The following is a 27,479-nucleotide window of genomic DNA, read 5'->3' on the forward strand; positions in this document are numbered from 1 at the left end:
AAATGTGGCTCTTGTGTATCTGGCACCAAGGGACCAAAGGCATTTCCTGGTGCTGGGGTCCAAAGAGTAGAGGGGGAAGTGAGAAATGGCTGGAACTTCCAGGGGAGAGGTAACTGGACTCTGTGGCCTCTCCTTATATCCCCCAGCCTGGGCCTCTCTTCCCCTCCAAACACAGCCAGCTGTGCCCTAAGGAAACATTTGCTGGGGAGTGAAAGGATTGGGGGCATGAGTCTGCATCAGATTTTTCCCTTGCTTGTGTCCACGTGTGTTCAGGGGAGTGTCTTTTTGTTAACCTTGCCTTGTGAGTCCAGGCGTGAATGTGGCTGTGTTTGGCTGCATGAAAACACAAGGAATCTCTCACTGACAGAACATGAGCATAAGCAACCCTCCTCTCCCTCTTGCTGGCCCAATCTGTGTCTGTGGCTTCCTTTCCAGACTGGGGGGAGGCCTCTTCCCTTCTCAGGGCCTCGAGTGGGAGGGGAGGAAGGAGCGGGGAGGGGGCCTGGCTAGGGGTGGCTGAGCTCTGGGGCCCAGAGGGGGCGGGGCAGGGAAGGGAAAGAGGGGATGGTTCTGGGGTCCCATAACTGAGTGGAGCAGGCGACGGTGCTGTAGCTGGTGGAAGGAAGTCCTGGAGGCCATGGACAGTCAGCCACTGGGATCACCGAGGTAGGGCGGGGCCAAGCAGGGTAAATGGGGGGCTGGGGTGAGCCAACTAGACACACTTGGACAGACACGTGGAGGCTCCTGCTCTGTTCTACTGCTGAGGGGTCCGTGCCCTTCCTCTTCTGGAGCTCTCACCCAGGGCCCTCTCCCCATCTGCCTCTTCATTTCCCATGGCCATTTCCCACTGCCTTCCTCTTCCTCCTCCCCACAATCCAGAATCCTTCTCTACTAGGACCCCCAAATCCCCATATACACACACTGTTAGCTCCTTCTCTCTGAGTTTTTGAGTTCATGCTGTCCCCAGCCCAGCCCTCACCTCATTGAGCCCCCATTGCCTCCAGTCCTGATCTCTGAGTACCTCTTGGTGCTGTGGCCCCCACGCCAGGCCCCTGTCCCTGCAAGCTCCCAGCTCCTCTCACTCTCCCCTTCTCTCCCCTCCCCGCCACCCTGTCTCCATCTCCATCTGCTGGCTCCTCGCCCACCCCCAGCCTCTGGCAGCAGCCAGGGCATCTGGTTCCGCTTAACTCCGCAGCCCCAGCCCGCCCCCTAGCTTCATCCAGCCTCACAGGCTTGAGACCAACAAGTTTTCAGAGCCAAGCCCCGTTGAGTGGCCGTAGTAGTCAGAACAAGGAGCTGGGCCCAGGCGAGAGGCTTGGCAACCAGAGCAGGGCTAAGTCTCATGGTGGAAGCACAGGGTGGGCAGACCCACGATGACAGCCCCCCACCCTAGGGTGATAAGATCTGCCCCAGGTTAGTCAGAGGCAGTGATTAGCCCTGGGCTAGGTGGGGGTAAACACCAGAATTCTCAACAGCTAGATTGGAGGGGTTAATGGGAGTGGTTGAGCCAGTGCCAGCACTTGGTGCCAGGGGTGGGCGCCAAGGGCAGTGGGGGGAGGGGTGGTTGCTGGCACAGTCTGTTGCCTCTGGCTTTTGTTCTGGGCCCTAAGCCCAGGACTGAGATGGAGGGAGTGGGGGGTGTGTGTGTGTGTCTGTGTGTGCACATGCGTGCACAGCACTGGCCGTATGGTGGGAAAGGGGACCTCAGGTCAGATCCCCCAATGATTTCTGATAGCCTTGCCCCATTTGGTGCTTAAGTTTTCCTACTAGGAAGCCCATTTTGGAGAGGAGATGCCAGGTTTTAGCCTCCCATCTCAGGGGTGGGGTATCCCTGACCCTGCCTCTCTCCCCACAGATGAGCAGCAGCTGCTCAGGGCTGAGCAGGGTCCTCGTGGCCGTGGCTACAGCCCTGGTGTCTGCCTCCTCCCCTTGCCTCCAGGCCTGGGGCCCCCCAGGTGAGAAGAACCCTGCTTTGTGACCCCCAAGTCTGACATATGACTTGCTACCCTCACTGTGGCCCCTTCCCATGCCTAACTTGTGACCTCCCCACCCCTGACACCCAGACTGGGTCCCCTCTTTACCCTTTCCTCTGGCCTCTGTCTGCAGATTATAACATGATGCTTTGACTCAGTGACCCCCACTCAGGGCTTAACAGTCTGCTCCTTACCCAGTTTCTCTCACAAAGTTGGGGGTTGGGGGTAAAGGAAGAGCCTCATCTCAGAAGTGCCCTCCACAGGGGTCCAGTATGGGCAACCTGGCAGGTCCGTGATGCTGTGTTGCCCTGGAGTGACTGCTGGGTAAGTGCTGCTCCCAACTGTTGGTCTGACACTCATGACCCTTTCTTAACCCTACCTGGTCCTCATGTTCCCTCCCATCCTTGCCTCCTTTGTCTGTAATCCTTACCTCTGTATCTGTCTTAACCCTCTAGCCATCCTTTTTTTCTTTTGCCTGCTTGCCAGTATAGGGATCCAAACCCTTGACCTTGGTGTTATTAATGCACAGCCTTAACCATCCTTATTCAATAGAAATTTCAACCAATATATATTGAGCACCTGCCCCATGCCTGGTCATATTCTAGGCTCTGGCATACAGCAGCATACAAGGCAGGCAAAGGCCTGCCCTCACAGAGCTTACATCCTAATGAGGAAGATAGACACTGAGCAAAAAAGAATTTTAACAGGTGGTAATACCTGCAGGACAAAAAATAAAAAGAGATACATGGAAGAGGATAACTGAGTGGTTACTTTTTACTGGTAATCAGGGAAGGTCTCTCTGAGGAGGTGACATTGAAGCTGATTTCTGAAGCTCAGGAAGGAGGCAGCCATGCACATATTAGGGTATAAGCATTCCCGACAGAGGGAACAGCTAGTGCAAATACCTTGAGGTGGGAATGTACTCAATACTCCTGGGGAACAGAAGGAAGACCCATGTGGCTGGAGTGCAGCGGGTGACGGGGAGAGGGAAGAGCTGAAGAAGGAGAGGAAGACAAGGACTAGATCACAAGGGGCTTTGTAAGACAGTGAATGGAATTTGGGTTTTATTTCAAGTGCAATTAGAAGCCAATGGAGAGCTGTGGCATGGTCTGACTTACACTTTAAATCTTCTCTCTGTCCATCACCACCTCATCTCACCTCCAGGACCCCGGTGTTCTGGTTTCGGGACGGGGAGCCAAGGCTGCTCCAGGGACCCGACTCTGGGCTAGGGAACGAACTGGTCCTGGCCCAGGTAGACAGCACTGACGAGGGCACATACACCTGCCGGACCCTGGATGGTGCACTTGTGGGCACGGTGACCCTGCAGCTGGGCTGTGAGTTGTGGAGGGTGACAGTGATGAGACATGGGGCTCCTGAGGGAATCTGGGACCTGAGTAAGTCCTCTGGAGTAGGGAGGACCTGGGGACTGCTCAGTCTCCAGCTGCACGCTCTGCTTCTAGACCCCCCAGCCCGCCCTGTTGTTTCCTGCCGAGCAGCTGACTATGAGAACTTCTCCTGCACTTGGAGTTCCAGCCAGGTCAGCGGTTTACCCACCCGCTACCTCACCTCCTACAGGTGTGTGCATGATTGGGTGTGCGTGACTATACATTTGGGTGTGCTGGCACAATGTGGGCATGAGAGGCAGGGTGGGAGGTTCTGAGGAAAGCCTCAGAGAGGGGAGAGGGCCCTTTTTTCCTTCCTGACCTCAGATGGCCCTCTCTCTACCAGGAAGAAGATGGTGCCAGGAGCTGATGGTCAGAGGTTAGACATTAGGGAGAGGTTGGGGGATCCAGCTGGGTCCCACAGTGGGCATTTCCAAAGCCCAAGACCACATTCTCCCTCCTAGGATGAGTCCATCCACAGGGCCTTGGCCATGTCCCCAGGACCCCCTAGGGACTGCCCGCTGTGTAGTCCATGGGGCAGAGTTCTGGAGCCAGTACCGGATTAATGTGACTGAGGTGAACCCACTGGGTGCCAGCACACGCCTGCTGGATGTAAGCTTGCAGAGCATCTGTGAGTACCCACCCGTAGACATCTCTTCAAATCCCCGCCATGGAGACCCCAAACCAGCTCAGGACCCGCCCCCCCTCCCCCCAGAGTCCACAAACAGTTCCCTTCCAACATAGACTCCATTTCACACACAGATGGCCCTGTGGAGACTAAAAGTGAAAAGGATCAGAGCCCAGGAGGCGGGGTTACCTCAGCACACACTCCAGAGGCTGTGGCTACTGCCCACAAGTCCTTCCTGGCTGCCTGGCCTCACATCTGACTGTCTGCTTCTAGGCCCTGTGCTGAAGGCAGTCATATCTCATGTCCTCCTTGCCAAGAGAAGTCACTGCTGGCCCCTCCTTCCTCTTGATTTGTGCATGGGAGGGGGGCGCTAAAACTCTGGCTGAAATTTGGGTCAATTCATTTTCCTTGGATGGAACACAGAATCTCTCTTTTCTTCAATCAACAAATATTTCAAAACCCCACCCCAGATCTCAGCTTATTTTATAAGGATGACAGACAGGTTCTGAGCCTGATGGATGATCAATCCTAAGATTTCCCCTCCCCTGCCGTAAGCACCTGGCTAAGGCGCCTTTAAGCACACACCTTGGAAAATGGTGGGGAAGGGATGGGTACCTGTGTCCTACCCTGACTTTGTGTCTGGTTGCCCTCAGTGCGTCCTGACCCACCCCAGGGGCTGAGGGTGGAGTCGGTAACCGGTTACCCCCGTCGCCTGCGTGCCAGCTGGACATACCCCGCCTCTTGGCCCCGCCAGCCCCACTTCCTGCTCAAGTTCCGGCTGCAGTACCGCCCAGCACAGCATCCTGCCTGGTCCACGGTGAGACCTGGAGCTGCATCCCAAATTGCTGCTGTGGTCCTGTTTCTGGTTTTGTGATCCTGGGTGTTCTGCATAGCTTCTTAGTGCCGGCAGGTCACTTATGACCTACACCTTCTCCTACAGAATGCTCCTCTCTCGTGAGCCAGGCTTTGTGCTGGGTGCTGGGGTTGCAGCGGGGAATGACAGACTGAGCCTTCTGGTTTTGTGATCCTGGGTGTTCTGCATAGCTTCTTAGTGCCGGCAGGTCACTTATGACCTACACCTTCTCCTACAGAATGCTCCCCTCTCGTGAGCCAGGCTTTGTGCTGGGTGCTGGGGTTGCAGCGGGGAATGACAGACTGAGCCTCTGCCCCGTGGGGCTGTTAATATGATTAAGCCCAACTGTGGGAAGACAGCAGTGGCTTTTAAAAAAATAACTTTTCTAGGAAAAGGAGTGCCTTTCACCCTGAGGTACATCTCCATACAAACACTCATATGCCCAGCTGAGTACAGTAGGGAATTCCCACCTGTGCAGATGTCAGATATTGGCTGGCATCAGGTCTGTGGAGTGGCAACATAAGATGATATTATTTATTTAGTGCTGTCTGCCTGCTGGGCACAGTGCTACACACTTACATACATTATCTTGTTTAAGTATATTCAACCCTATCTTACAAATGAAAAAAATGAAGCACAGAGAGACTCAAAGGTGCCTGAACCCAGGCAGTCTGGTGCCACAGCCCCTCTAAGTAATCACTATGTGCTACTGGCTTCCAAACACTAAGCGTAAACTGGACCACATCAGCCACCCAATTGTGAGAGCTAGATGGTTCCACTAGGCAGACAGGAACGGGACTTGGAGGGAGGGATGTTCTTTGTAGACTGGAGCTGGGTAGGCTCTGAGCTTACAACCTGGATAATGTGCCATCTTCACCTCCAGGTAGAGCCAGCTGGATTGGAGGAGGTGATCACCGATGCTGTGGCTGGGCTGCCCCATGCCGTGCGAGTTAGTGCCCGGGACTTTCTGGACGCTGGCACCTGGAGCGCCTGGAGCCCTGAGGCCTGGGGAACTCCGAGCACTGGTGAGAAGCAAAGCCAAACAAAAGAGCAGAGACCCTACCCCAAAGCATCTATCAGCTGGATGGGTTTGCTGAAGGCGGCCTGGTGACACATGCCCCACCCACACAAGCACAGCAATTGCTGTCCTAGGCTTCAGCCTCTGCTGCCTGCAGCCCTGCCCTGGCTTAAGCCCTGCCACTCAGCCTCCACCTCTGCAGTTACAGACTCTACTTCTACATGCTGTGTTCCCAGAAGCTGGCCCTGTCCGCAGGCCCTGGCCCTGGCCCCGTCCCTAGTGCTTGTGGACACTTATCTGGTCTTGCCTTACAGCAGGGCCCCTACTGAAGGACATACCAGCTGGGGGCCAGTTACACAAGCAGCTGGAGGCAGAGCCTCAGGCGGACAGCCCCACTCCTCCAAGGCCCTCCCTCCAGCCAGACCCGCAACCACTTGGTGAGCTTTGGTCAATGGGCAAAGGTTGTGGAAGCCGAAAAACCCCAGAGAGAAGGGGGCACTGAGCTTGGTTAGGCTCACTCTCTCAGTGACATGTGGCCCTCCCCCTCAGATCACAGGGACCCCCTGGAGCAGGTGGCTGTACTGGCATCTTTGGGAATCTTCTCTTTCCTGGGACTGGTGGCTGGGGCCCTGGCACTGGGGCTCTGGTAAGTGACTGCCATTGGTCCCTCTGCCTCTGATCCCCACAGACACTCTGATGCCCATAGACCGCATCCATCCCCACCCCTCATGACTTCCCATTTACTTCCCACTGAACCTGTCTGATTCTGGAAAAAACTTATCCTATCCCCATCCCCCACTCATTATTCTCACTGATTCCTCTCCTGACACTTTACTAATATACCCTCCCCACAGACACTCTGATGCCCATAGACTGCATCCATCCCCACCCCTCATGACTTCCCATTTACTTCCCACTGAACCTGTCTGATTCTGGAAAAAACTTATCCCATCCCCATCCCCCACTCATTATTCTCACTGATTCCTCTCCTGACACTTTACTAATATACCCTTTTGGAGGAAACTGAGATGCCCCACATTGTCAGGGAGACAGCTGCCTTTTTATGCCCCAGGCTGAGACTGAGACGGGGCGGGAAGGATGGACCCCAAAAGTCTGGGTTCTTGGCTCCAATGATTCCAGTGGACAAGCTTCCAGGTGAGTAGGACCTACTGAGGTTTGGACTCACAGATGTGTGCCCCCATTTTGAGAGTGTCTCAGTCAGGAGCTGAATGCCCTAGTTTTGAGGGTATTGAGAATCTAAGTTGTGTCTCCTCATTCTTATGATGTCTAGGCTGAGGGCTGGGTCTTTCATTCTTGAGCCCCTGGGCTCAGGAGTGGGTCTCTTCCCTTTCTCTCAGAGTGCTGGGCATCCTGGAAGGGCTCCCCTCCTTGTTTTCAGGGTGTCAGACTCAGAGCTGGATAGCCATCCTTTTTCTTGGGGTGTGTTGGATCAGCGATGGGTCCCACTCTTCATTGTTGATGTGCCTGGGCCCAGGACTAGGTCCCCTCCCTCATCTTCAGGGTGTTGAGTCTTCCTCAGAGTTGGACTCCTCTCTTCATTCTCAGGATGGTGGGCTCAAAACTGGGTCTCCTCCCTCATTCTCAGGGTGTCTGGGCCAAGATCCAGTTCTACTGTCTCTCCTGATTTGCCTTCTGCTTCTTCTAGGAACTCCAAATTTGTAGAGTACCCAGAGGACCCTGATTCCACCTATAACTCTGTCTTGCTGGTGTGGATGATGGACAGATAGTACCCAGGCAGGACAGTAGATCCCTATGGATGGGAGTCTAAGCTGGAAGTTCTGTTTGGAGCACATTTTTGTGAGACCCTGCATTCCAAACTTGACAGCTGAAAGGTGCCTGGATCTCTGATCTCATCCTGGAGCTGGAGGTCTGCCTGAAGAACGTCTAAGCTGGAAGTTCTGTTTGGAGCACATTTTTGTGAGACCCTGCATTCCAAACTTGCCAGCTGAAAGGTGCCTGGATCTCTGATCTCATCCTGGAGCTGGAGGTCTGCCTGAAGAACGTATATAGATGTGTATGTCTGTGTCCATGTGTGACCATGTGTATATGAGGTAGGAAACATGTTTTCTGCATGTATGTATGTATGTATGTATATAGGTGCCTGGGGAGTGTGTGTGTGGGAGTCCTTGGCTCTTGGCCTTGCCTTTGTGGGGCTTGTGGAGGTGCAAATAAAGAGAATGAGGAAATTCTTAGAGATCACACTCAGAGATTATTGTCCAATGCTGCTTTATTATTTTGGCTGTTGGGGGTGCCAGGTCATTTTCCCCAGCAGCCCAAAATTCAGGTTGGGGAGAGTCCCCTGGAGCCTTTTCCCTTGGTGCTCAATCCATCGAGCCAGGCTGTGGTTCTGGGGATGGATGCAGACGCTGCGTCGAGCCAGGTGAAGCCTGGGAAGGGAAAGGTCCAAAGCTATGATCATAGCTTGGGGATGAGGTTAGGGTCCAGGGGATAGGTGAAAGGGCTAGATGAAAACCTAAGTTGGTATCAGAATTAGCAGTTGGGGCTGGGGTTGGGGTTAGTATCGGGGTTGGGACTGAGGTCAGAGTCAGAGGTATCAGGGGTGGGGTCATAGCTCACACATAAGCCTGGAGGTGACAGTCTCCATCAGCCTCCTGCAGTTCCACCCGGATGACCTTCCTCAGCAGCTTGTTTGAGAGGTGCTGTCGGTAGAGCTGAGTACAGCAGGTAGTGCTGGGTGGCATTGGCAATGCTAGGGGACAATGGAACCACATGTTCAGAGGGGTCCTGCCCAGAACCTCTCTACCGGACAGCTGGAGGTTGGACTTCCCGACTTTTCCTTCATCCCATTCACCCAGGCTCCCAGCCTTCTATAACCCCAAGTACTCACCTGCTTCACGGTCTGGGCTCAGGAGCAGCAATAGCAGCAGGAGGCTGCTGTTAGAGGAGGGCCACTTCATGCTTCTCAGCCTAGTTATTCTCTTCTCTCTCTTCCTCCTCCCCTTTTATATGTGTGCCTGTTACCTGGGGCATCAGGTGAGTCAGAGGCAGGTGGAGATGTATTGTATCCTGTGACACTCTTGGCCTGTTGCCACAGACCCCTTCCTCTTCCAGGACTGCCATTTCCATGGTTCCTAAGCCCTGGGCAGAGAGCTGGGGGAAGGGGTGGTACATGATGTGGGTACTGATGGCACAGTGACTAAGGCAGCCAAGGATCCATAGTGGCATCCACTCATTTAACCACACATAGCCACACATTCACAGTCACACCTCAATGCTCGATCAACCTTACAAATCACACCCATGATCAGACAACTATAGACAAAATCATACAGCCCCAGTTATAGTGTAACTGGGAGTCCCATTCCCACATAGTTGTGTTTTCACACTCACAATCATACTAGCACACAGATTCTGTGGGGGAGTTGTGAGTGGGGAGGGAGCAGAAGGCGATCCAGCGTCAACTTGCCTTCATCTTCCCCTCCCCACTTCCTGCCCTGGCCTGCCTACCTGTCTTGTCAGGAGAAATTGATGGGAATGGGTCCCTAAAGCAGGCCATTCTGACTGAGAAGGGCTCTTGGCTGGGGCCAGCCACAGAAGCTGGTAGAAGGCCTTCTTTGGTAGTATTGCCGGTTTCTTGGAGATGCTGAGGTGGGGGCTGCTTTCCCCAGGGAGATGAGTCAGGGAGGAAAGGTGGGGTGGATGAGGAAGGAAGATAAAAGCTCTTTGGTGCCAGGTTGCTGTTATCAAAACAGGCAAAAGGCCCATGAAATCTTCTTTGCTTAGTCCTGTTCCAGGAATGCTAGTCTTTTGCCAGCCTGGGGTTTCCAGACTCAGTCCCTTGCTTGTTGGAGACATCAGAGCTCATTTACCCCTCTCTTGTTCTACTCAGATTCTAGCCTCTTTCCATTGTGGGCCTGGAGGAACATCCTCCTCACTCAGATTCAGTAATACTCTCAACTCCAACCCGTGCACCCTCAGCATCCCATCCTCTGGCTACAGCCGCAACCTCCCATCTCTTTCCTGTCCTTCTTTCCTAATCCCATACCTAGTGCTCACTCCCCTCTTTACCCCCTACCCAGCAAAGCAAAACTCCTATCCCTCATCCTGTCCTTCCCAGGAAGCTGGGAACTGTCTAGGGTGGGGCGGGGTGGGGGCATACTGCTGGGTTTAGTGCCCCTGGCTCCTTGAAGAATGTCCCACTTCTAGTTTGGGGATTTCAATTTTCAAGTCCTGCCCTCTTTTTGCATTATTTTTTATTTTATTTTATTTTATTTTGGCTGGCCGCTACAGGGGTCGAACCCTGGACCTTGGTGTTAGCAACTGAGCTGACCCGCCAGGAACCTGCTCTATATTTGAAATATAAACTGAGTCATCACCCAATAATTCAGCCCTTATCTGGTTGTTGTAGGGGTGCCTTTTTTTTTTGGTGGCTGGTCAGTACAGAGATCCAAACTCATGACCTTGGTGCTATAAAGCTGCAGGGGTGCCTTGTGCAGCCTTCTGCTCTGGGGCCAGCTACCCTCTGTCAGGCAGCCTTTCACTTGGGATAGGACTCACACCTCTGGGCAACCCTTTCTGCTGCAGGGCTGCTTCAACAATCAGGAGGTACTTCAGCTTACAAGTAGGAACTAGGCCCCCTCCAGGATGAAAACTCAAACCTCTCCTCCCTCCTGTGCAGCATGAAGCTTGAAGTCCCCTCCCTGGAGTTTGTCTTGGGGATATTCAGGTTTTCTTTTCTTTCTTTTTTTTTTTTTAAAGATGACTGGTAAGGTGATATTAACCCTTGACTTGGTGTTGTCAGCACCACACTCTCCCAAGTGAGGAAACCGGCCATCCCTATATAGGGAGCCGAACCCACGGCCTTGGTGTTATCAGCACCACACTCTCCCGAGTGAGACACAGGCTGGCCCTAAGGGATCTTCAGGTTTTCTGACAGCGTCCTGGTAAGGTGTGGGCCCAAGGCTGGACAGGGCAGTTCACATTTGGATGAGTATTTGATGTAGACAACGTGAGGAGATGGCTCAACATTTTGGGCATTTTTTTTTAAGGTGACCACAACCCAGAGGTCACTCATCTTGAACTTCTGTTACCAGAGACCTTTTTAAAGGTCCCTCTCCCACCCCCTGGTCTGGATTTGTGTCCTAGAGCTTGGGTGAAGCCATAGAGGGAATCCAGCTTTTTTTTAAGGTGACCACAACCCAGAGGTCACTCATCTTGAACTTCTGTTACCAGAGACCTTTTTTAAGGTCCCGCTCCCACCCCCTGGTCTGGATTTGTGTCCTAGAGCTTGGGTGAAGCCATAGAGGGAATCCAGAGGAAATTCCCTAGGTTCCATCATCTTGTCATAGACCTGAAGATTCCTAGAAGCTGCCTGACACAGGGGAGTAACCTGGGTTGAGGACCTTTCCTGCAGTTAAAACTCCAACTTGAAGATTCCTAGAAGCTGCCTGACACAGGGGAGTAACCTGGGTTGAGGACCTTTCCTGCAGTTAAAACTCCAACTTGAAGATTCCTAGAAGCTGCCTGACACAGGGGAGTAACCTGGGTTGAGGACCTTTCCTGCAGTTAAAACTCCAACTTGAAGATTCCTAGAAGCTGCCTGACACAGGGGAGTAACCTGGGTTGAGGACCTTTCCTGCAGTTAAAACTCCAACTTGAAGATTCCTAGAAGCTGCCTGACACAGGGGAGTAACCTGGGTTGAGGACCTTTCCTGCAGTTAAAACTCCAACTTGAAGATTCCTAGAAGCTGCCTGACACAGGGGAGTAACCTGGGTTGAGGACCTTTCCTGCAGTTAAAACTCCAACTTGAAGATTCCTAGAAGCTGCCTGACACAGGGGAGTAACCTGGGTTGAGGACCTTTCCTGCAGTTAAAACTCCAACTTGGTGATATTAACCCTTGACTTGGTGTTGTCAGCACCATGCTCAGCCAGTGAGCAAACCGGCCATCCCTATATAGGATGCGAACCCGTGGCCTTGGTGTTATCAGCACCGCACTCTACCGAGTGAGCCACGGGCCGGCCTTACTTCCTACACTTCTGGCTTAAAACGTTTTAGATCTATTTCCAGGAAAAGAAGATTCTGAAGACACCTGGCAAAGCCCTGGCAAGGAGGGCGATGGTAACAGAGCTGGGGTTGTAGGAACTCATCAACATGGAGATAAGGTTGAGAGGAAGATCAGGCTAGGATTATTTAGTCCTCTCCATATAGGCTAGTCACAGTGATGGGTGGGTTTTGGGTGGGGGGTAGGGTGGGGGGAGAGGGCAGTCGCTAATGGTACCAAGAGGCCTGACACTGATGAAGGTCCTTAGGAATAACTGGGCCTTGACATGGAAGGGCACCCTACTAGGGAGGGAGGTTCTGTCAGTAAGGAAACTGAGCCGGTGTGAAGAGGGGCTCCCAGCCCGAATGGTGGCTGCGGCGGCAGAGTCAGGAGGGCAGTACGGCGGGCTTCGGTTTAAATCTTTAATGTACCGGCTGGCTGGGCAGCTGCAGCGGGCGTGCGGCAGGGGAGGCCGCGACCCGAGCGCGGGGGGGCAGGGCCCAGGCCGCTGGACAGACAGCTCATCAGGCCCCGCAGAGGCTCCAGCTTCTGCTCCCGGGGGTGCGCCGAGCTGTGGGGCAACCCGACACTGGCATGAGGCGGGGCGGGGCGGGGCCTCCCGAATTCCACCCCTGATCCGTCCTCCGAGACTGAGCCTCGTTCGGGCCCCGGGCGGATCAGCTATATCGCAGGCCCCTCACCTCCGCTCCCTCCGCCACATGCGCAGCCAGGGGAAAAAGTAGAAACAGCCCCAGTAGATCCTGCAGAGAGAAGGTAAGGCCGGGCGGGGCGGGGCGGGGCTGACCCCACAGACCCCGCCCCCGGACAAGTCCTCCAGAAAGGCTCCGCCCCGCCCCCTAAAGGCGGTTCCCTTCATAGCCCACGCCCCTAAGAGGACCCGCCCCGCCACCCCTCTCGCCCTCAGAGCACTTGCACCCTTCCCCCACCCCGGGCCGCTTGGTCCCGCCTACGCAGAACCCCGCCTCCACTCACTCCTCCTCCGCCTCCAGCGCCACCTCGTATCGCCTCAATCCCGACATGTCCTGGGTTCCGAACGTCTCCTGGGGAGCGACATGATAGAATCAAGGATTCCCCAATCCCAGATCCCCCTGTCCGTCACTGTCAAGACGAATCTGACTATTTCTCAGGTAATGTGAGGCAGGTGCCCCCGGGAAGCCTCAATTGCCACATCGGGACAGGGAGAGATTGAAGATTTGGGAGGCACCAGAAATTAAGGGGTTAGGAGGTGGGTCATTTCTGGGGCCCGGGGTATTTAAGAAATCAGGGCGAGAGGTTTGGCGGTCATGGGGCTAGGAGATTTGGGGCTCTGGGTGAGGATTTTCAGGAGTTGGGGTCACCTGGAGGGGGCAGAGGAGTCGGCGCAGCCTAAACTCCCGCCCTCCCTGGCTCCTCCCCGGAAACAGACCGTTACCATTACGTCACAGGGACTCCACCGCGCACTAGGGTGGGGCTTGCCTATCACCCGGAAGGGGTGGAGTCAGCATACGTCTCAGAGGTGGCGGGAGTCAAGAAAGGGGCGGAGACGGGGTTTATTAAGATGCGGCGCAGAGAACCCTCTTTTATAGCGATGGAATCAAATTTTTGAGCTACACACTTGGAGGCTGAGGCCTCAGCACCAAGCGGCAAGAAAAGACCTTTGGGACTGTGTTCAGTACTGTTTTCCCAACCCCCCCTCCCCCACTACCCTTCCATAGCTTCTTCCCTGCCTGTCACCTTTCTTGCCTGGCACACTCCCCTTGTATGACCCCCCAGGTTGAGGAAGAATAGGCCCCTGGAGAGAAACCAGTTTACAACAGGCCAGGCTATGGAAATACTTGTTGGCTTAGTGGCCTTGGCTAAGTCACTTAATGGCCAGAGGGTCATAGCCCTTCCTCTCTGAGCTGAGATTTTTTTTCTAGTCATTCAATCAACAGATATTTACTGAGTGTCTGCTACGTGCCAGCCCTGTTCTAGGCATGAAGATATAACGGTAAATAAGACACCTCTGATAGGGACAGCATCTAGAAGCACTCAGGATGGTCCAGCGTCTGACATATGGTCATAGGCTTTCCTACAATACAGCTTCTAACAAAACTAGACTGTCCCGAACCCCTGGTGATAGAGTCATTTACCTTTATACCAAGAAAGTTGGGAAAGCACCAAAATCTGCATGTGGAGTGTGTCCAGGCAGGCTTCGAGGGGTTTGTTCTGTGAAACCTAAAGTTCTTATGAGGTTATCTAAAATGAAAAAACATGTCAGCAGGGCCTGTGGTGGCTCCATGTGTGCTAAATGTGTCTGTGACAGGATCAAGTGTGCTTTTCTTATTGAAGATCAGAAGATCATTGTGAAGTGTCAAAGGCACAAGCACAGAGTCAGAAAGCTAAATTTAAAAATGAAGCTTTTTTGAGTAATTAAAAAATCAAAAGGCAAAAAAAAAAAAGACAAGACAGTCTCCACCCTCACAGAGGTTATCACCTGGGAATGGAGGTGGGGGCGGGTCAAAAGAGATCAGACCGTTACAAATCACTTCCCCCAGCAAGCTGACTGGGGGAAGGAGAGGTTCTGCAGTAGCACCAAGAAAGGGCAGTTAACCCAATGTGGGAGGCTGGAAATAGCTACCCCAGACCTCTGACATCCCAGCCGAGTACTGAGCCAGAGTTGTTTTGGGGAGTGGGGAAGAGAGCCTTGTGGCTAGACTGACTGTATGGGAGAGTGACCAGAAATGAGTGAAGTGAAAGTTTTCTTAGGCTGAAATGTGAGGAATGGACACCTCTCCCCTCTTCCCTGTACCACCCTCTTTCTCCCTCTCATACCCATCTTTCCCTGTCTGAGTCACATACAGACAGCAGACAGACAGATCTGTGGGAACCAGGTGGCTTTATTGGAAGCATGGCAGTCTGGGCGTGGAGGAGCTGTGCTACCTCTGCACACACCCTCTCACTCACACACGCACTCACACTCACATTGACACTCCAGGCTCTGCCCTGGTTGGGTCAGGTCTGGTGCAGAGGAGCTGGAGGCCTGGTGCTGCCTTCTGTCCTTGTGGTTCTCCAGGCTAGGGTGAGGCACATCTCTTCACTCAGATGCAGGGCTCCCTCTGGCACTGTCATAAGTTAACTGCTTTGGGTGTTTGCTCTGGGAGAGGAAGGAGAGCAGGGTCATGGGCTTGGAGGGAGGAGGCAGGGCTGGGGAGGGCCAGGCTTGCCTTGGCAGAGGTCTTCTGCAGTCTCCGGATGATGTGGCCCACCTGGAGCTGGTCTGGGGGTGCACAGAGCTGGCGGCCCCTCAGTGTGGTGAACTTAGAGTCAGAGGTCAGCGAGAAGGGAGCCCTGAAACTCAGCTTCCTAGAAGGCCTTTGCATGAGGGGCAGAAGCTGGGGACCATGTCTTAGAACTTGGTTTAGGGGCTTCCTTGTGGGAGGGGCTGAATAAGGAGAGGGGAGGGGGTGTAAGATGGTGAGGGGAGGCCCGAATGATAGAGGAAGTGGTTGAGAAGGGAGGAGCCTGGACACTGTCCACTCCCAACTCACAAGACAAGGTACCTGCAGCCATCTTTGAGGAAGAGATTGCCAAAAACACCAAAAATGTTCCCTGGACCTGGGTGTTTGTTTACTAAGGCAGAGTCCTCAGAGTTGTTGACGCCACTCAGGGCTGGTGGGGTGGGTGTTAGTGTTTGGGCTTAAAGGACTCTAAGGAGGAAAGACTACAGCCCTGAGTGGAATTCAGGATGTCTGTGTCCAGTGCCATAGCTTTAGTGTCGCTCTCTCCTCTACCCAAGCACACCGTCCTATTCTCCCTCTGGGAAACTGAGGCTAGATGAGACAGAAGAGCAGCCAGAGACTCCAGGACACATCCAGGCAATGACACATATAGGAACACCTGGGGCATAAGCACATCACCACCCTGTAGGTGTACACACAGGACACAGGCATAGCCACACCACACAGGCACGTGCATAGACTGCACAGGAAACACAGAATGAACCAGTATAGCCATGTCACACACGGACATACAATCACCACAAGGGCACACCCGTTTGGCACATGTACATTCTCACGTTTTACTCACATACAGATGTTGACGTGAAGTCACAGTCTCCTTCACGACTTCCTGAGGTCTGTGCACTGATCCCTCACCTCACCATTTAAGCCATGCTACATTTTACCCGCTCCTGGCAAGAAGATCAGTATGCTGAGGAGTGATGCCACACAGGAGGCCATGGAGGACGGACAGAGATGGACAGAGGGGTAGAGTCCCTGGGAGCAGCAAGTGTGTGCGGGTGTGCAGGAGTTCTTCTGCTTGTGTGAAGTCTGTGTGTGAGGCTGGATGGAGGAGAGTGAGCAGGAGAGTGATCCTGAGGGTAGGGGAGTCTTTGGAAGACTGTGAGGGCCTGGTGAGTATGTGTGTGGGAGACTGTGGCTGTTTTATTTATGGCCCCTTGATGCTTTCTTGGTGACTGGCCATTATAGGGATGGAACCCTGGACCTTGGTGCTATCAGCACCAAGCTCTAACCAACTGTTATAACTGGCCAGCCTTAAACTTTCATTTTCTTTCTTTCTTATTAGCCATATTGATAAGGAATTCAGGTTTGGGAAGGAGAAGCTTGTTTTTGTTTTAGGACATAGCACTTTAAATGGAGACAGGGAGACAGGATGAAAAGAGAAAAAGGGAGGCAGTTTAAGCATTTATAGGACAATATCACAGAGTGTTGATAATGCAAAATTCTGGAGAATAGGGAGAGGGAGGGCCATGTCCCACCCTGAGACCTGGGGACAGGGAGACAGGATGAAAAGAGAAAAAGGGAGGCAGTTTAAGCATTTACAGGACAATATCACAGAGTATTGATAATGCAAAATTCTGGAGAATAGGGAGAGGGAGGGCCATGTCCCACCCTGAGACCTGGGGTCTGTATGTGACCTTATCTAGCCACAGCTGCACCCCATATGGGTTGCATGAGTTTTACAAAATCATTTTTTTCCTTTTTGCATCTGCTTTCCTTGCTGTAAAAATAAACTTGTCTAAATCTCGTTTGCCTCACCAGGTTGTTCTGAAGTCCACAGAGACAGCAGTGCCACATGCCGAATGGCACTTGTGTGAGGCCTGCAGTGGCGAATTACATCGGAGCCCTGCGCTCCTGGAACACCTTAAGGGTCAAGCGTCCTCCTACTCCGTGTTCGAAAAAGGGCTCACTGCGAAGCATGCCCATGCCCCTAGGGCCTGGGTGAGACTCAGAGATACCCACGACAGGGTCGGACTGCTCGTCCCCGCTGAGCAATCAGAGCACAATGCTTGCTAGCCCACCCTTGGCTCGGTTTCTTGCCTTCTCCAGGCCTGGGCCCCTAGTGCTCAGCCCGGCCTCAGTCCAGCAGCTGGCTCCATGGCCCAATCCATGCCTCTGAAGAGAGCCCTCCGCCCCCGCGGCCCCCGGGCATGAAGCCTCCCTGACCCGACCCTTTCCATGCAGATGCCCGCAGCCCTGGATGTGCTCCCGGCTGGCCGTGGTGCAGGCCTGGACCACCGCGCCCAGCCCGCCTGCCCAGTGGGCCTGGGGTAGCTGCGCCTGCTTGTGCTACTGGAAGGTGCGTGTGGGCCAGGGGCTCACTGAGCCAACAGGAGATGTACCCTCCCGGGCCCGGGCCCTGCGCACTTGTTGGGCCTGCTCCGCCAGGCCTGCCCCACTGGCACTGCTTGAAGCTTTCATTTTCTACGTCCAGAGATTTCCTCCCCTCTGGTGTATAATAAATATTTTTATTGGTCTTTTCCCTTCCTTCTGATGTATAATGAAGAAATTGATTGGCCTTTGTCCCTGGTTCCTGAGAGGGAGACTAAACCTTTGGAATTTCCTTAGTAATAGGAGTGTCTTTGTTTTTCATAAGCCCCTTGGATCACACCTGAGCTTATGTGAAGAGATATGACTCAGGATGGAGACTGGTCACCATAAAGAGCAACCCATGTGATTTGAGGGTAGGGACTTTGAACAAGCTCGACTTCTGGGGAGGGGACAGGGGCTAGAGATTGCATTCAGGCAGGTGGCCAACAATTCAATTATGCCCACTTAGTGAAATCTTAATAAACACTCTGGACACCGAAACTCATAGAACTTTCTGGTTGGTGAACACATTGATGTGCCATGACGGTGACAGACACTATCTCTCCATGGGGAAAGAGTATGGAACTTCTGCATTTGGAACCTCCAAGACTTGATCCTATGTGTGCATATAACAATACCTGAAACTGGGTAATATTATAAAGGAATGAAATCTATTTCTTACAGCTTTGGAGGCTGGGAAGTCCAAAGTCCAGGGAACACATCTGGTGAGGGTCTTCTTTTTGGAGGTGACTCTACAGCGACACAGGGTGTTACATGGTGAGAATGGGCTGAACAAGAAAGAGCTCAACTTCTTACTCGCTCTCCTTACAAAGCCATCAGAACCACATCCATGACTGCCCATTAAACCATCAACTCATTACTCCATGAATGGACTAATCCATTCACTAGGGCACCGTACTCAGATCCAATCGCCTCTTAAAGGCCCTACCTTTCAATTACCATGATAGGATTTCCCACTCTCTTAACACTGTTACAGTGGGGGTTAAGTTTTCAATACATGAACTTTAGGGGGGACACATTTAACCCATACTACCATCCCATCCATTTATTTACCTGATTTTTCGGTGCTAAGACACTGAGGGCAATAAGCCTTGTCTCACTTGCCAATTCCAATTCTGTAGTTGGGTCTGGATCAGAGATTGGCAAACTCTTGTAAAGGTCCAGGTAGTAAATACTTAAGTTTTTATGGTCCATACCATCTCTGTAGTAGCTACTCAGCTTTGCTGTTGTAGCACAAAAGCAGCCATAGATAATATGTAAGTTAATAGGCATGGCTGCATTTCAATAAAATTCTGCTTTCAAAAACAGGTGGCAGGCTGAATTTGGCCAATGGGCCATAGTTTGCCAGTCCCTGGTCAGGATCCTGGGGAAGACATATACATTCTATTATTGGGAACATGCATATGGCGTGGGAACACATAAGCCTTGCATTTGCCATTACTAATGTAGTAGAAACAACAGGGTTTTTAAACTTAAACTCTTGTGTTTAAATCTGGCTCTGTGACCTTGGATAGATGAAGAAACAGGTGACAGTCTCCTTATCTGTAAAATGGGAAATAATACGTATCTTGCAAGGTTGTACACAATGGGCATCCAGTGAAAGTTAGGTCCATCCTGCTTTTTCATTCATCATCTGCTATGTATTACCACTATCAGGAGATCTCTTTTTAGAGTATCTCAGGACGCAGTGAGGACAGAGCTCAATCTGGCTTGCTGAGTTCAGGAGTCCAGTTTCTAAGAATGAGCTTCCATACAAGTTATATACATTAAACTCTTGCAATTCCCAACTTTCTCTTTTTAATAGCTCTACCCCAACTCTTTATTCATTTTTTTTTTGTGGTGGCTGGCCAGTACAGGGATCAAACCCTGGATCTTGGTATTATGAGCATTACGCTCTAACCAACTGAGCTAACTGGCCAGCCTGCTACTCCAACTCTTATCTGCACTGTTTCAAACCTAAAACTATTCTAGTGCCCAGCAAAACAAAGGGCTCTCCAGTCAACAGGCCCTGTTAGGCCTAGAAGCAGTTTAGCCACCATCTTTTATTGCCTACCACTCAGTATATCACCCTGCTCCCCAAGTGGGTCCTCAACCTATTTCTTCCAAACAAATACTCCTCTCTAGGAGAAGAGATTTGTCCTTGCATGTTTGCGTGTCTGAGTGCCCATGACTCTGTGTGTAATCGTGTATGCATGTCTGTTTGTGCCCTTGTGTCTGTATTGTGATTATATGCTTAAACGTATGTGGTGTGTCCTTGATGTATATAAATGACTGACTGTGTGACTGATTATGTGCCTGGGTATGTGTGTGGATAGAGACTTGTGTAGGTGAGTGAGGGTGTCTGCACATGTGTGTTTGTGTGTGGGCTTCTTTTCTTTTTTTTCTTTTTTTTTTTTTTTAGAAGATGACCGGTAAGGGGATCTCAACCCTTGGCTTGGTGTTGTCAGCACCACGCTCAGCCAGTGAGCAAACCGGCCATCCCTATATAGGATCCGAACCCGTGGCCTTGGTGTTATCAGCACCGCACTCTACCGAGTGAGCCACAGGCCGGCCCTGTGGGCTTATTTTCTGACTGGTCTTTGTGGCTCTCAACCTCACAGAGCCTGCAGGGGGCGTCCAGTGCCTAGGGAAAAGGGGATATGGAGCTGCTGGCCTGGGCTGTAAACCTCATGGGGCCTGTAGAGAGCGACTAGTATATAAGCAAAACGGAATGTGTGGCTGTTGGCCTGTGGAAGGGGGGCTCCGACCTGACTGGTCTGGAATGTCTTGTTCCAGAAAGGGACTGGAAATGAGAAAGAAGCGAAATGACTCAACTTCTGAAAGTCCCTGATCCTTGGAAGGGATATGCTTCACTTCCCATCCTTCACCAAATCCTCTGTCTACATCTGGAGGGTCTCGGTGCAGCCAGATGGCAGAGCTTGGCTCTGCAGTCCCAGAGTGTGGGTGGAAGATTGCATAGATCTTCCGAATTTGTCAGGACATCAGGATGGGTGGTGGGAGTCTTGAGCAATAGAACAACCCCCTCCCTGCCTCCTACCCTCTGGAGCTTTAAATAACACCACTGCCAGAGTTTCCTGAATACCTCTCTCCTTCGTTGCCTGCAATTTGGGCCACTTTGAGTACCAGGGTGCCTGGGCCTGGGCTGAACTTGCTTGGGAGAAGCACAGTAAACAAGGACCCCAAACACCAAGCAGGTGACTTACGTGGTGGGGATGGGGAACCCTGTGGGGTCAGAGGGAGGCAGGGGAGGCTGCATAAAGGACGGAGTTTTGCAGGCCCTGGAGGATAGGTGGGGCAGGAGGGAGGATATTCCAGGTAGAATGATGGGTAAGCACCAAGGCTCAGAAGAGGGACATAGGGGGTTCTATTAATCCCAATATAGGTGAGGGGAAGGGCTAGTGGTGAGAGAGGCTATGCGTGGGAGGGAGGTGGGCGGGGGGTTATTTCCAGTCAGATCTACCTTTAGAGAGATTCCTGAGGATGGAGCTGTGGGGATGGCCAGGCCAGCTGCTGCAACTGCCCTGAGGAGGGAGACTGAAGTCAGGCCTGGGTTGAAGCCAGGGCCTGAGGAAGTGCCAGAGACACTGAAGAGGTAGAAAGCCCAGGACTTGGTGGCCAACTGTAGTGAGGGGAAGAAGCAGATGGAAGAGCCGGGGATGATGTACAGTTCTAATTTTGGGTTCCAGACTGCAGAGCCAACTGCCTATTTGGGATTTCCTCTTGGCTCTATCGCAGACACCTTATTCCAAAACCAAACTCTTGATTCCCAACACTTCCTTCCCAGCTTGTCTCCTCCCCCAGTCATCCATCTCATAAAATGTCACCACCATCCCTCTAGTTGTTCAGGCCTGAAGCCTGGTGTCATTCCTGGGTTTTCTTTTCCTTTATGCCTCAGATTCAATTTACCAGCTCAGTCTGTTGTTATATTTCATAAATATGTCTAGACTCTCTCCTCTTCTCTATTCCAACTGCCACCTCCTGGGGTGTCATCTCTTTCCTAGACTACTGGAAGAGCCCTCTGACTTCCCCTCTCTTCTCTACACTCCATTTACCAGACTTCCAGGAAGGTCTTTTTAAACAGTTAATGAGATCATGTTACCCCTTGGCTTAAATCTTTTACAGTACTTAGGACAATCCTCCCTCCCTCCTGTGGCCTGCAAAGACTTGGATCATGTGACTTCTGTCTCCCTGTCCTGCCTCACCTTACACCCTCTCCTCCTTGCCCACTATGCTCCAGCCGCACTGGTCTTTTCTCCATGAATGGTTGGCTTCTTCTCTTCTAGGTGTCAACTTAAATATCTCCTCAAAGAGGCCTTCCCTAGGTGCCCTATTTAAAGCATTGTCTGTGCCGTCTCCTGTTTTTGTTTTTCTTAACCCTTTTTAGTGTGTCTTTCATATACACGCTCAATTTGAAATTATTTTATTCTGTGTTGTAGCAGACCTTTGTTGTTATTTTATTTTATTTTTTTTTCCTTTTTGTCTTTTTTCGTGTCCGGCAACGGGATCGCAACCCTCAGTGTTGCACCCGCACCTCGCTCAGCCAGTGAGCGGGAACCGGTCTGTATGTGGGATCCGAACCCTTGACCAGTCAGGTGTGTTGGTGATGGTTACCAGGTGCTATAGAATAGAGAGATAGGATTAGAACAAAACTAGAGGAGTAATGGTTGTGAAACAGAGCTCCCTACATGTTCATAACGTACACGATCTGCTTCTGTAGAATTGCTTGCTTAACCTAAGTAACTCCATTTTGCCCCCTGTCTGACCTGCAGAGTACCCCCCCCCTTCTGCGTGAGAAATCGTTGACCTTTTCATAGAAATAAAAAAAACAATTGCATAGAAACAGGAGCCACACACAGTGAATTATTACATGGGAACAGGAACCACACACAATGAAAACTTGTATGCTTGACTGCTTGAACGGCTCATTCTCAGCCTCTGTGACCTAGCTCCCCAGCTTGCTTTGTGCACCTGGACAAACCCGTGTGCCAACGGGATGTAGTTTTTGTCTTTGAAAACCCCACAAGACCAAAGCCCGAGGCCGCTCTTCCTTGGTTGCACCTTGGGAGACGGACGCTGGCCAGCTGGAGTGAATCAACTGCCCTTTTCTGCATGAGTGACGTGTAAGTGCATTTCTTGTGGGAGGGGGCCTCACAACAGTTGTTACCCTGAGATCTTGGATTTTGAATTGGATGTTGCTATAGACTTAATTGTGTCTCCCCCATTCATATGTTAAAGCCCTGCCACCCAGTGTGATTGTATCTGGAGAAAGGGTCTTTAGGAGGTAATTAAGGTTAAATGAGGTCTTAAAGGTGGGACACTAATCTGAGTGTGGCCTTATAAGAAGAGGAAGATCTCTCTCTCGCTCTCGCTCTCTCTCTCATCTCTGCCACACAGTGAGAAGGTGACTGGCTGGCTGCTAGCCAGGAAGAGAGCCCTCATCAAAAACTTCCCAGGTTGGCACCTTAATTTTAAATTTCTAGCCTCCGGAACTGTGAGAAAATAAATTTCCGTTGTTTAAACTACTCAGTCTGAGGTATTTTGTTAAGCAGCTGAGCTGAATAAGATAGATGTGGTAATTGCTAAGCCTCTGAGTTGTCTCTCTTTGGGGAGGGGTGAATATTTTTGGCTGTGTAAGCAAAGGTGATATTATGTCAGGTAATACCTTTAAATTCTTAAGTCTAAGGCTTGGGAAAGATGTATGTTGATGTTGGACAGCCATAGAGTGGATTATGGAGATATTTGTCTTTTTTTTTTTTCATTGCCCACAAAGTTAGCCCCTTTCTATATTTGAGAAATTTCCTATTATATTAGTCTTGGTTACTGGTAGAACTTGCTTTCCATCATAGAATCCCCAAAGATCACATAATAATTTTCCAGTCCCCTTTGCAGGTAGGACCTGGACACATGACCTGGGCCTTGCTAATCATAAGCACCCTCCAATGGTTGTGAATGGGAAGCTAGTAGTGATATAAATGAGCGGATTTATTAGAGAATCCATTTTGGTGGTGGTAGGAGTGGCAGCAGAAGTGATGTCCATTTTACAGGGGCAGCTGAAGCCATGACTCCAGAAGTGGCATCTGGAAGGCTGACCACCTAACACTTGTGGGGCTTGGAGCAGCAGTACAAATGAAGGCCGCTATCTAAATATTTAAAACTTAAGTCAAGCTAACAAGTTGTCAAGTAAAAAATATGTCTTTCTACCTTGAAGAATATACTTTCAAAACAACTTGAAGGCCAGGTTCAAATTCAGAATTCTTGGACTCCTTGGAGTTCCATGATGGAATGAAGTGGTGAGGGTACAGCCGAGCTCCAGCCTCCTATTTGTCTCTTCCTACCCTCAGTCCTACTCTGCACCATGAAGGGTGTCATATGCCTGGGTGTAAACACTGGTCTCATACATACAAGCTTGTTCCACTGCAAAGAGCTACTTCTTGGCCACCCTCTGGACCTAGGAGTGTGTGTATTAGTGACACAGTCCGTCTTAGGAAGGACAGATCTGAGGAAGTGGCCACATGGACACTGGAAGCTACTTGGGGCCATTGGGACAGGGAATTCTTTGGTTCTCAGTTCCTGAAGTGTGGTCTAGAAGGAGAATCATGAGCTCTGGGCAGGCATACCCGTTTGGCCCTGTGGACTCTTCTGTGTGCGGAGACATGATTGGAGGAAGGCCAGAGCAGGGCCCTCTAAAACATGGAAGGCAAAGCGGGGATCCCAGCTGTCTGGATATAAGGGCAATACTGGCATTTGGCATCCCCTTCTAGTGGTGCCACCATGCTGTCTTGAAGGGCTGTCTGGACTGTCCTGGCTGTATTGCATGTTTGGAAGTGGTTCTGGCTGCCTAGGCTCCCTTATTCTTGCCATATTCTACATCTTCCCAGGGTTTATTTAATAAACTCCTTCTCTTTTCTTTCTTTTTTTTTCTTTTGGAGACTGGCCAGTATGTAGATCTGAAGCCTTGACCTTGGTGTTACAACACTGCACTCTAACCAAATTAAACTCCTTTTCTGTTTAAGCCAGCCAGTGAGTTTCAATGGCTTGCAAGTAGGAATCCAGAATCCTGACACTTTTGTTTATTTATCTTTTGTTTTGTTTTGTTTTTGGTGGCTGGCTGGTATGAGAATCCAAACCATTGACCTTGGTGTTATTACACACCATATTCTAACCAAATTTGCTTTTTGTTGAAGAGAGGGAAGCTCCATGAAGCCCAAGAGCACATTTATCTTGTTCACTATTATATCACTAGCACCAAGAACAGTACCTGGCATGAATACATGCTCGGGGTTGCAGACAGTGATGAGGCATCACGTTAGACAGAAAGGGTTTTGCCAGGGCTGGGACCCCTCATGATGGTAACCCTGGGACTTCTGGGGACCCTGTGCTAACATACAGAGCAATACTCTGTCAGCACTACCATACCAGGGGCGCCATCTACATAGACTACAGAGAGCATGGTGCCCCCTGGAGTTGTGCAGTGCTGCAGTCCTGCCTGACAGGCTTGCATGTTCCTGACAGTGATAGGATTTCCTGAGAGGAATGGTGGCCTGATAGTAATGGGGAGACTTTGACATTAACGGTGGTCCTTTTAGCGATGAGGACACAATAGGTATTGGGATGTCCTGTCGGGGATGGAGATTCCTGAATTGGTGAGAGCTTTACAGTGTTGGGACCTTGATAGGAAGAATTGGTTTCCTCTTGGGGGAGAATCCATGAAATGATGGTTTGACAGGTATGGGGTTGGTGCAGTGACTGGGATTTTGATGGTGATAGGCTCTGATTTCCAGGGACTGAGATTCTGAGATCGAAAGCCCTAGGAGATCTGGTTGTCCCAGAGTGGCAATGTTGCCACCACTGGGACTAAAGCTTTCCCACCTCGGCCAGGTAGGAGACCAGGGAACTCATGTCTTCTGCCTCCTCACTGGAGCCAAGGTAAGACCTGAAGTTCCTAGGCACAGAAGCAGGGCAGGGAGGTCTGATTCCCTCATCTACTCTGATCCTCAGAGGTTCCTCCCTCGCCCTGGTCCTCTGCTACTGCCCTGCCTGCCCCTGACCCCTCAGGTGACGGAAGTGGCCCTCAGAAGCGGTCCTTCAGGAGTCTGATCTCTTCCCTGCTGTCTTCAGATGCTTTACCCTTCAGAGGCTAGCTCAGAGGCCCTCGGCCACCCACCAGTCAGAAGTCTGGCCCACCCCTTTGCAAAAGCCCCATCCCCAGGACCCTAGTTCTGCCTCTACTCCTACCCTCAGGATCCCTAGGCCTGCCCCTCCATTCCTTTCTTTTCAACATCGCCAGGTTCTTGTCTATAATACTCTCCTGGGAATGGGGGTAGGGTGGGCATTGTTGTACCCTGGTCCCCTTTTCCACCACTCCACTGCTGGGAAAACTGAGGCCTGAGCAGATTTTCTCTTTGAGGCTGTGGGGAAGCCCACTCTCCATCTGCTAGAGAGGCCCAGAAGGCTGGAAGCCCTCCAAGGGGCATCTCTATGTTTAGGTTCAATTGCTGGGATCTTGAATGAGGCCTCCAGCTTCCCTCTTGTTGTTGTTTTTTCTTTTTTCCCCCAGCTCTCCATAGCAAGCTAAGCCTCTCTACCCCAGCTAGACATCCCAGACTCCAGTCCTCAGTCCAAGTGCTGCCTGTTCAGCTGACTTGGGCTGCAATCCCAGCTTTACCACTCACTAGTCGCCTCTCTACCCCAGCTAGACATCCCAGACTCCAGTCCGCAGTCCAAGTGCTGCCTGTTCAGCTGACTTGGGCTGCAATCCCAGCTTTACCACTCACTAGTTGAGTGGATTTGGGAGGTCACTCTACCTCTCTGTGCCTCAATTTCTGTATACATAAAGTGGTACTGAGGGTACCCACCTCACAGGGTTAACCTCATAGGGTTGTTTGAGGATGCAGTGATATAATGCAAATAAAGATCTCAGCTTGGAGACTGGCACATGGTCAGCACCTCTATTCCCTGAAGGTCACTTCTGCAGACCTGGCCCTGCTGTACTGTTCTCCATTTTTGCATGAGATGGATCAACTCAGAGAGGTAGTATGTGTAATAGTTCAGAGTACACAGTCTGGAGCCAAACTGCCCAGGTAGGAAGCCCAGCTCTGCCATTTTACCAGCTGTCCAGCCTGGGCAAGTTACTCAACCTGTGTACCTCAGTCTTCTCAACTGCAACAAAAGAACAGGACTAGTACTTAAAGCAGGGTCCAGCACCTAGTAAGCACTAGCGGTGAATTAGCTAGTACTACAAGACCTGCGTCCTTCCATGCAGTCTCAGGAGCCATCTAGGAAATTTTCTGACCAGGATCCCTAGGCCTGCTTACTCCTACAGAGGAGCTCTCAGAGGAAACTCCCCACTTAGGAGTACTGCCCCTTCATGAAACTGTTATTTCCAAGAGTTTCTAGCTGTTTCTGAGTTTCCCGGAGGCTAGAAGAAGGGGATGACATGCAGTGGGGGCTTGCCGAGAAGTTGAATATGAGATGATCAAAACCGTATGGTGTTGGCTCTCACCAAACCCTCAACCATGCAGCAGAGACAGCCCCAGCTGTCTTGAGAACTGGATGTGCTCCAGGTGGGAGGAGGGCACAGTGGGAAAGGGCCATGTCTGATTTCATTTTTTGTTAATCAAATGTGTATTGGGGCTTATTCTGTGCCAGCCCCTGGGCAGAGCAATGTTGGCAATGGAGATGGACAAGGCCCATTCCCTTAGCTCTCTTAGCGGACAGTTAGGATGCGAAGAATTTTGGCTGAAAAAGGGTAGGAGCTCCCTGAACAGGTACTTTTTTTTGTTTTCCTTTTTGTCTTTTTTCGTGTCCGGCAACGGCTCGCAACCCTCAGTGTTGTGCCCGTACCGGACCGGGACCGGCCACGGGATCGCAACCCTCGGCGTTGCTCCCGCACCTCGCTCAGCCAGTGAGCGGCCGGTCTGTATGTGGGATCCGAACCCTCGGGCGGGAGCGCTACCGCGCTTCCAAACAAGCGACAGGGCGCAGCGCCA

General features: G+C 51.5%; 2 protein-coding genes and 1 pseudogene across 6 annotated transcripts; 2 read left to right on the forward strand and 1 right to left on the reverse strand.

Annotated features, from left to right (window-relative positions):
- Window positions 1-528: 528 nt before the first annotated feature.
- LOC103581219 (interleukin-11 receptor subunit alpha-like) lies at window positions 529-8,069 on the forward strand. 5 transcript variants are annotated; one of them, XM_008563102.1, is made up of 14 exons: window positions 529-666; window positions 1,856-1,955; window positions 2,237-2,297; window positions 3,138-3,307; window positions 3,434-3,548; window positions 3,702-3,734; window positions 3,820-3,986; window positions 4,637-4,800; window positions 5,720-5,861; window positions 6,172-6,291; window positions 6,404-6,500; window positions 6,900-7,009; window positions 7,521-7,651; window positions 7,772-8,069. In XM_008563102.1, exons 2-13 carry the CDS (start codon window positions 1,856-1,858, stop codon window positions 7,535-7,537), a joined length of 1,296 nt encoding a protein of 431 aa, XP_008561324.1. In that variant the 5' UTR covers window positions 529-666; the 3' UTR covers window positions 7,538-7,651; window positions 7,772-8,069. The 5 variants fall into 5 exon arrangements, with proteins under 5 accessions (XP_008561324.1, XP_008561327.1, XP_008561323.1 ...); XM_008563101.1 differs by having other exon boundaries at window positions 532-666; window positions 6,169-6,291; XM_008563104.1 differs by having other exon boundaries at window positions 535-666; window positions 6,927-7,009.
- A 15-nt stretch (window positions 8,070-8,084) lies between these two features.
- Window positions 8,085-13,177, reverse strand: CCL27 (chemokine (C-C motif) ligand 27). Its single transcript, XM_008563100.1, is given in 7 exon segments — window positions 8,085-8,262; window positions 8,453-8,585; window positions 8,724-8,808; window positions 8,811-8,986; window positions 12,310-12,449; window positions 12,580-12,639; window positions 12,872-13,177. Coding segments are annotated over 7 exon segments (798 nt in total). The 5' UTR covers window positions 12,919-13,177; the 3' UTR covers window positions 8,085-8,105.
- Window positions 13,178-13,914: 737 nt separating this feature from the next.
- LOC103581221 lies at window positions 13,915-17,433 on the forward strand (annotated as a pseudogene).
- The last annotated feature ends 10,046 nt before the right edge of the window (window positions 17,434-27,479 follow it).

The sequence above is a fragment of the Galeopterus variegatus genome, unplaced genomic scaffold, assembly GCF_000696425.1.
Source record: "Galeopterus variegatus unplaced genomic scaffold, G_variegatus-3.0.2 Scaffold12591, whole genome shotgun sequence".
Lineage (NCBI taxonomy): Eukaryota > Metazoa > Chordata > Mammalia > Dermoptera > Cynocephalidae > Galeopterus > Galeopterus variegatus.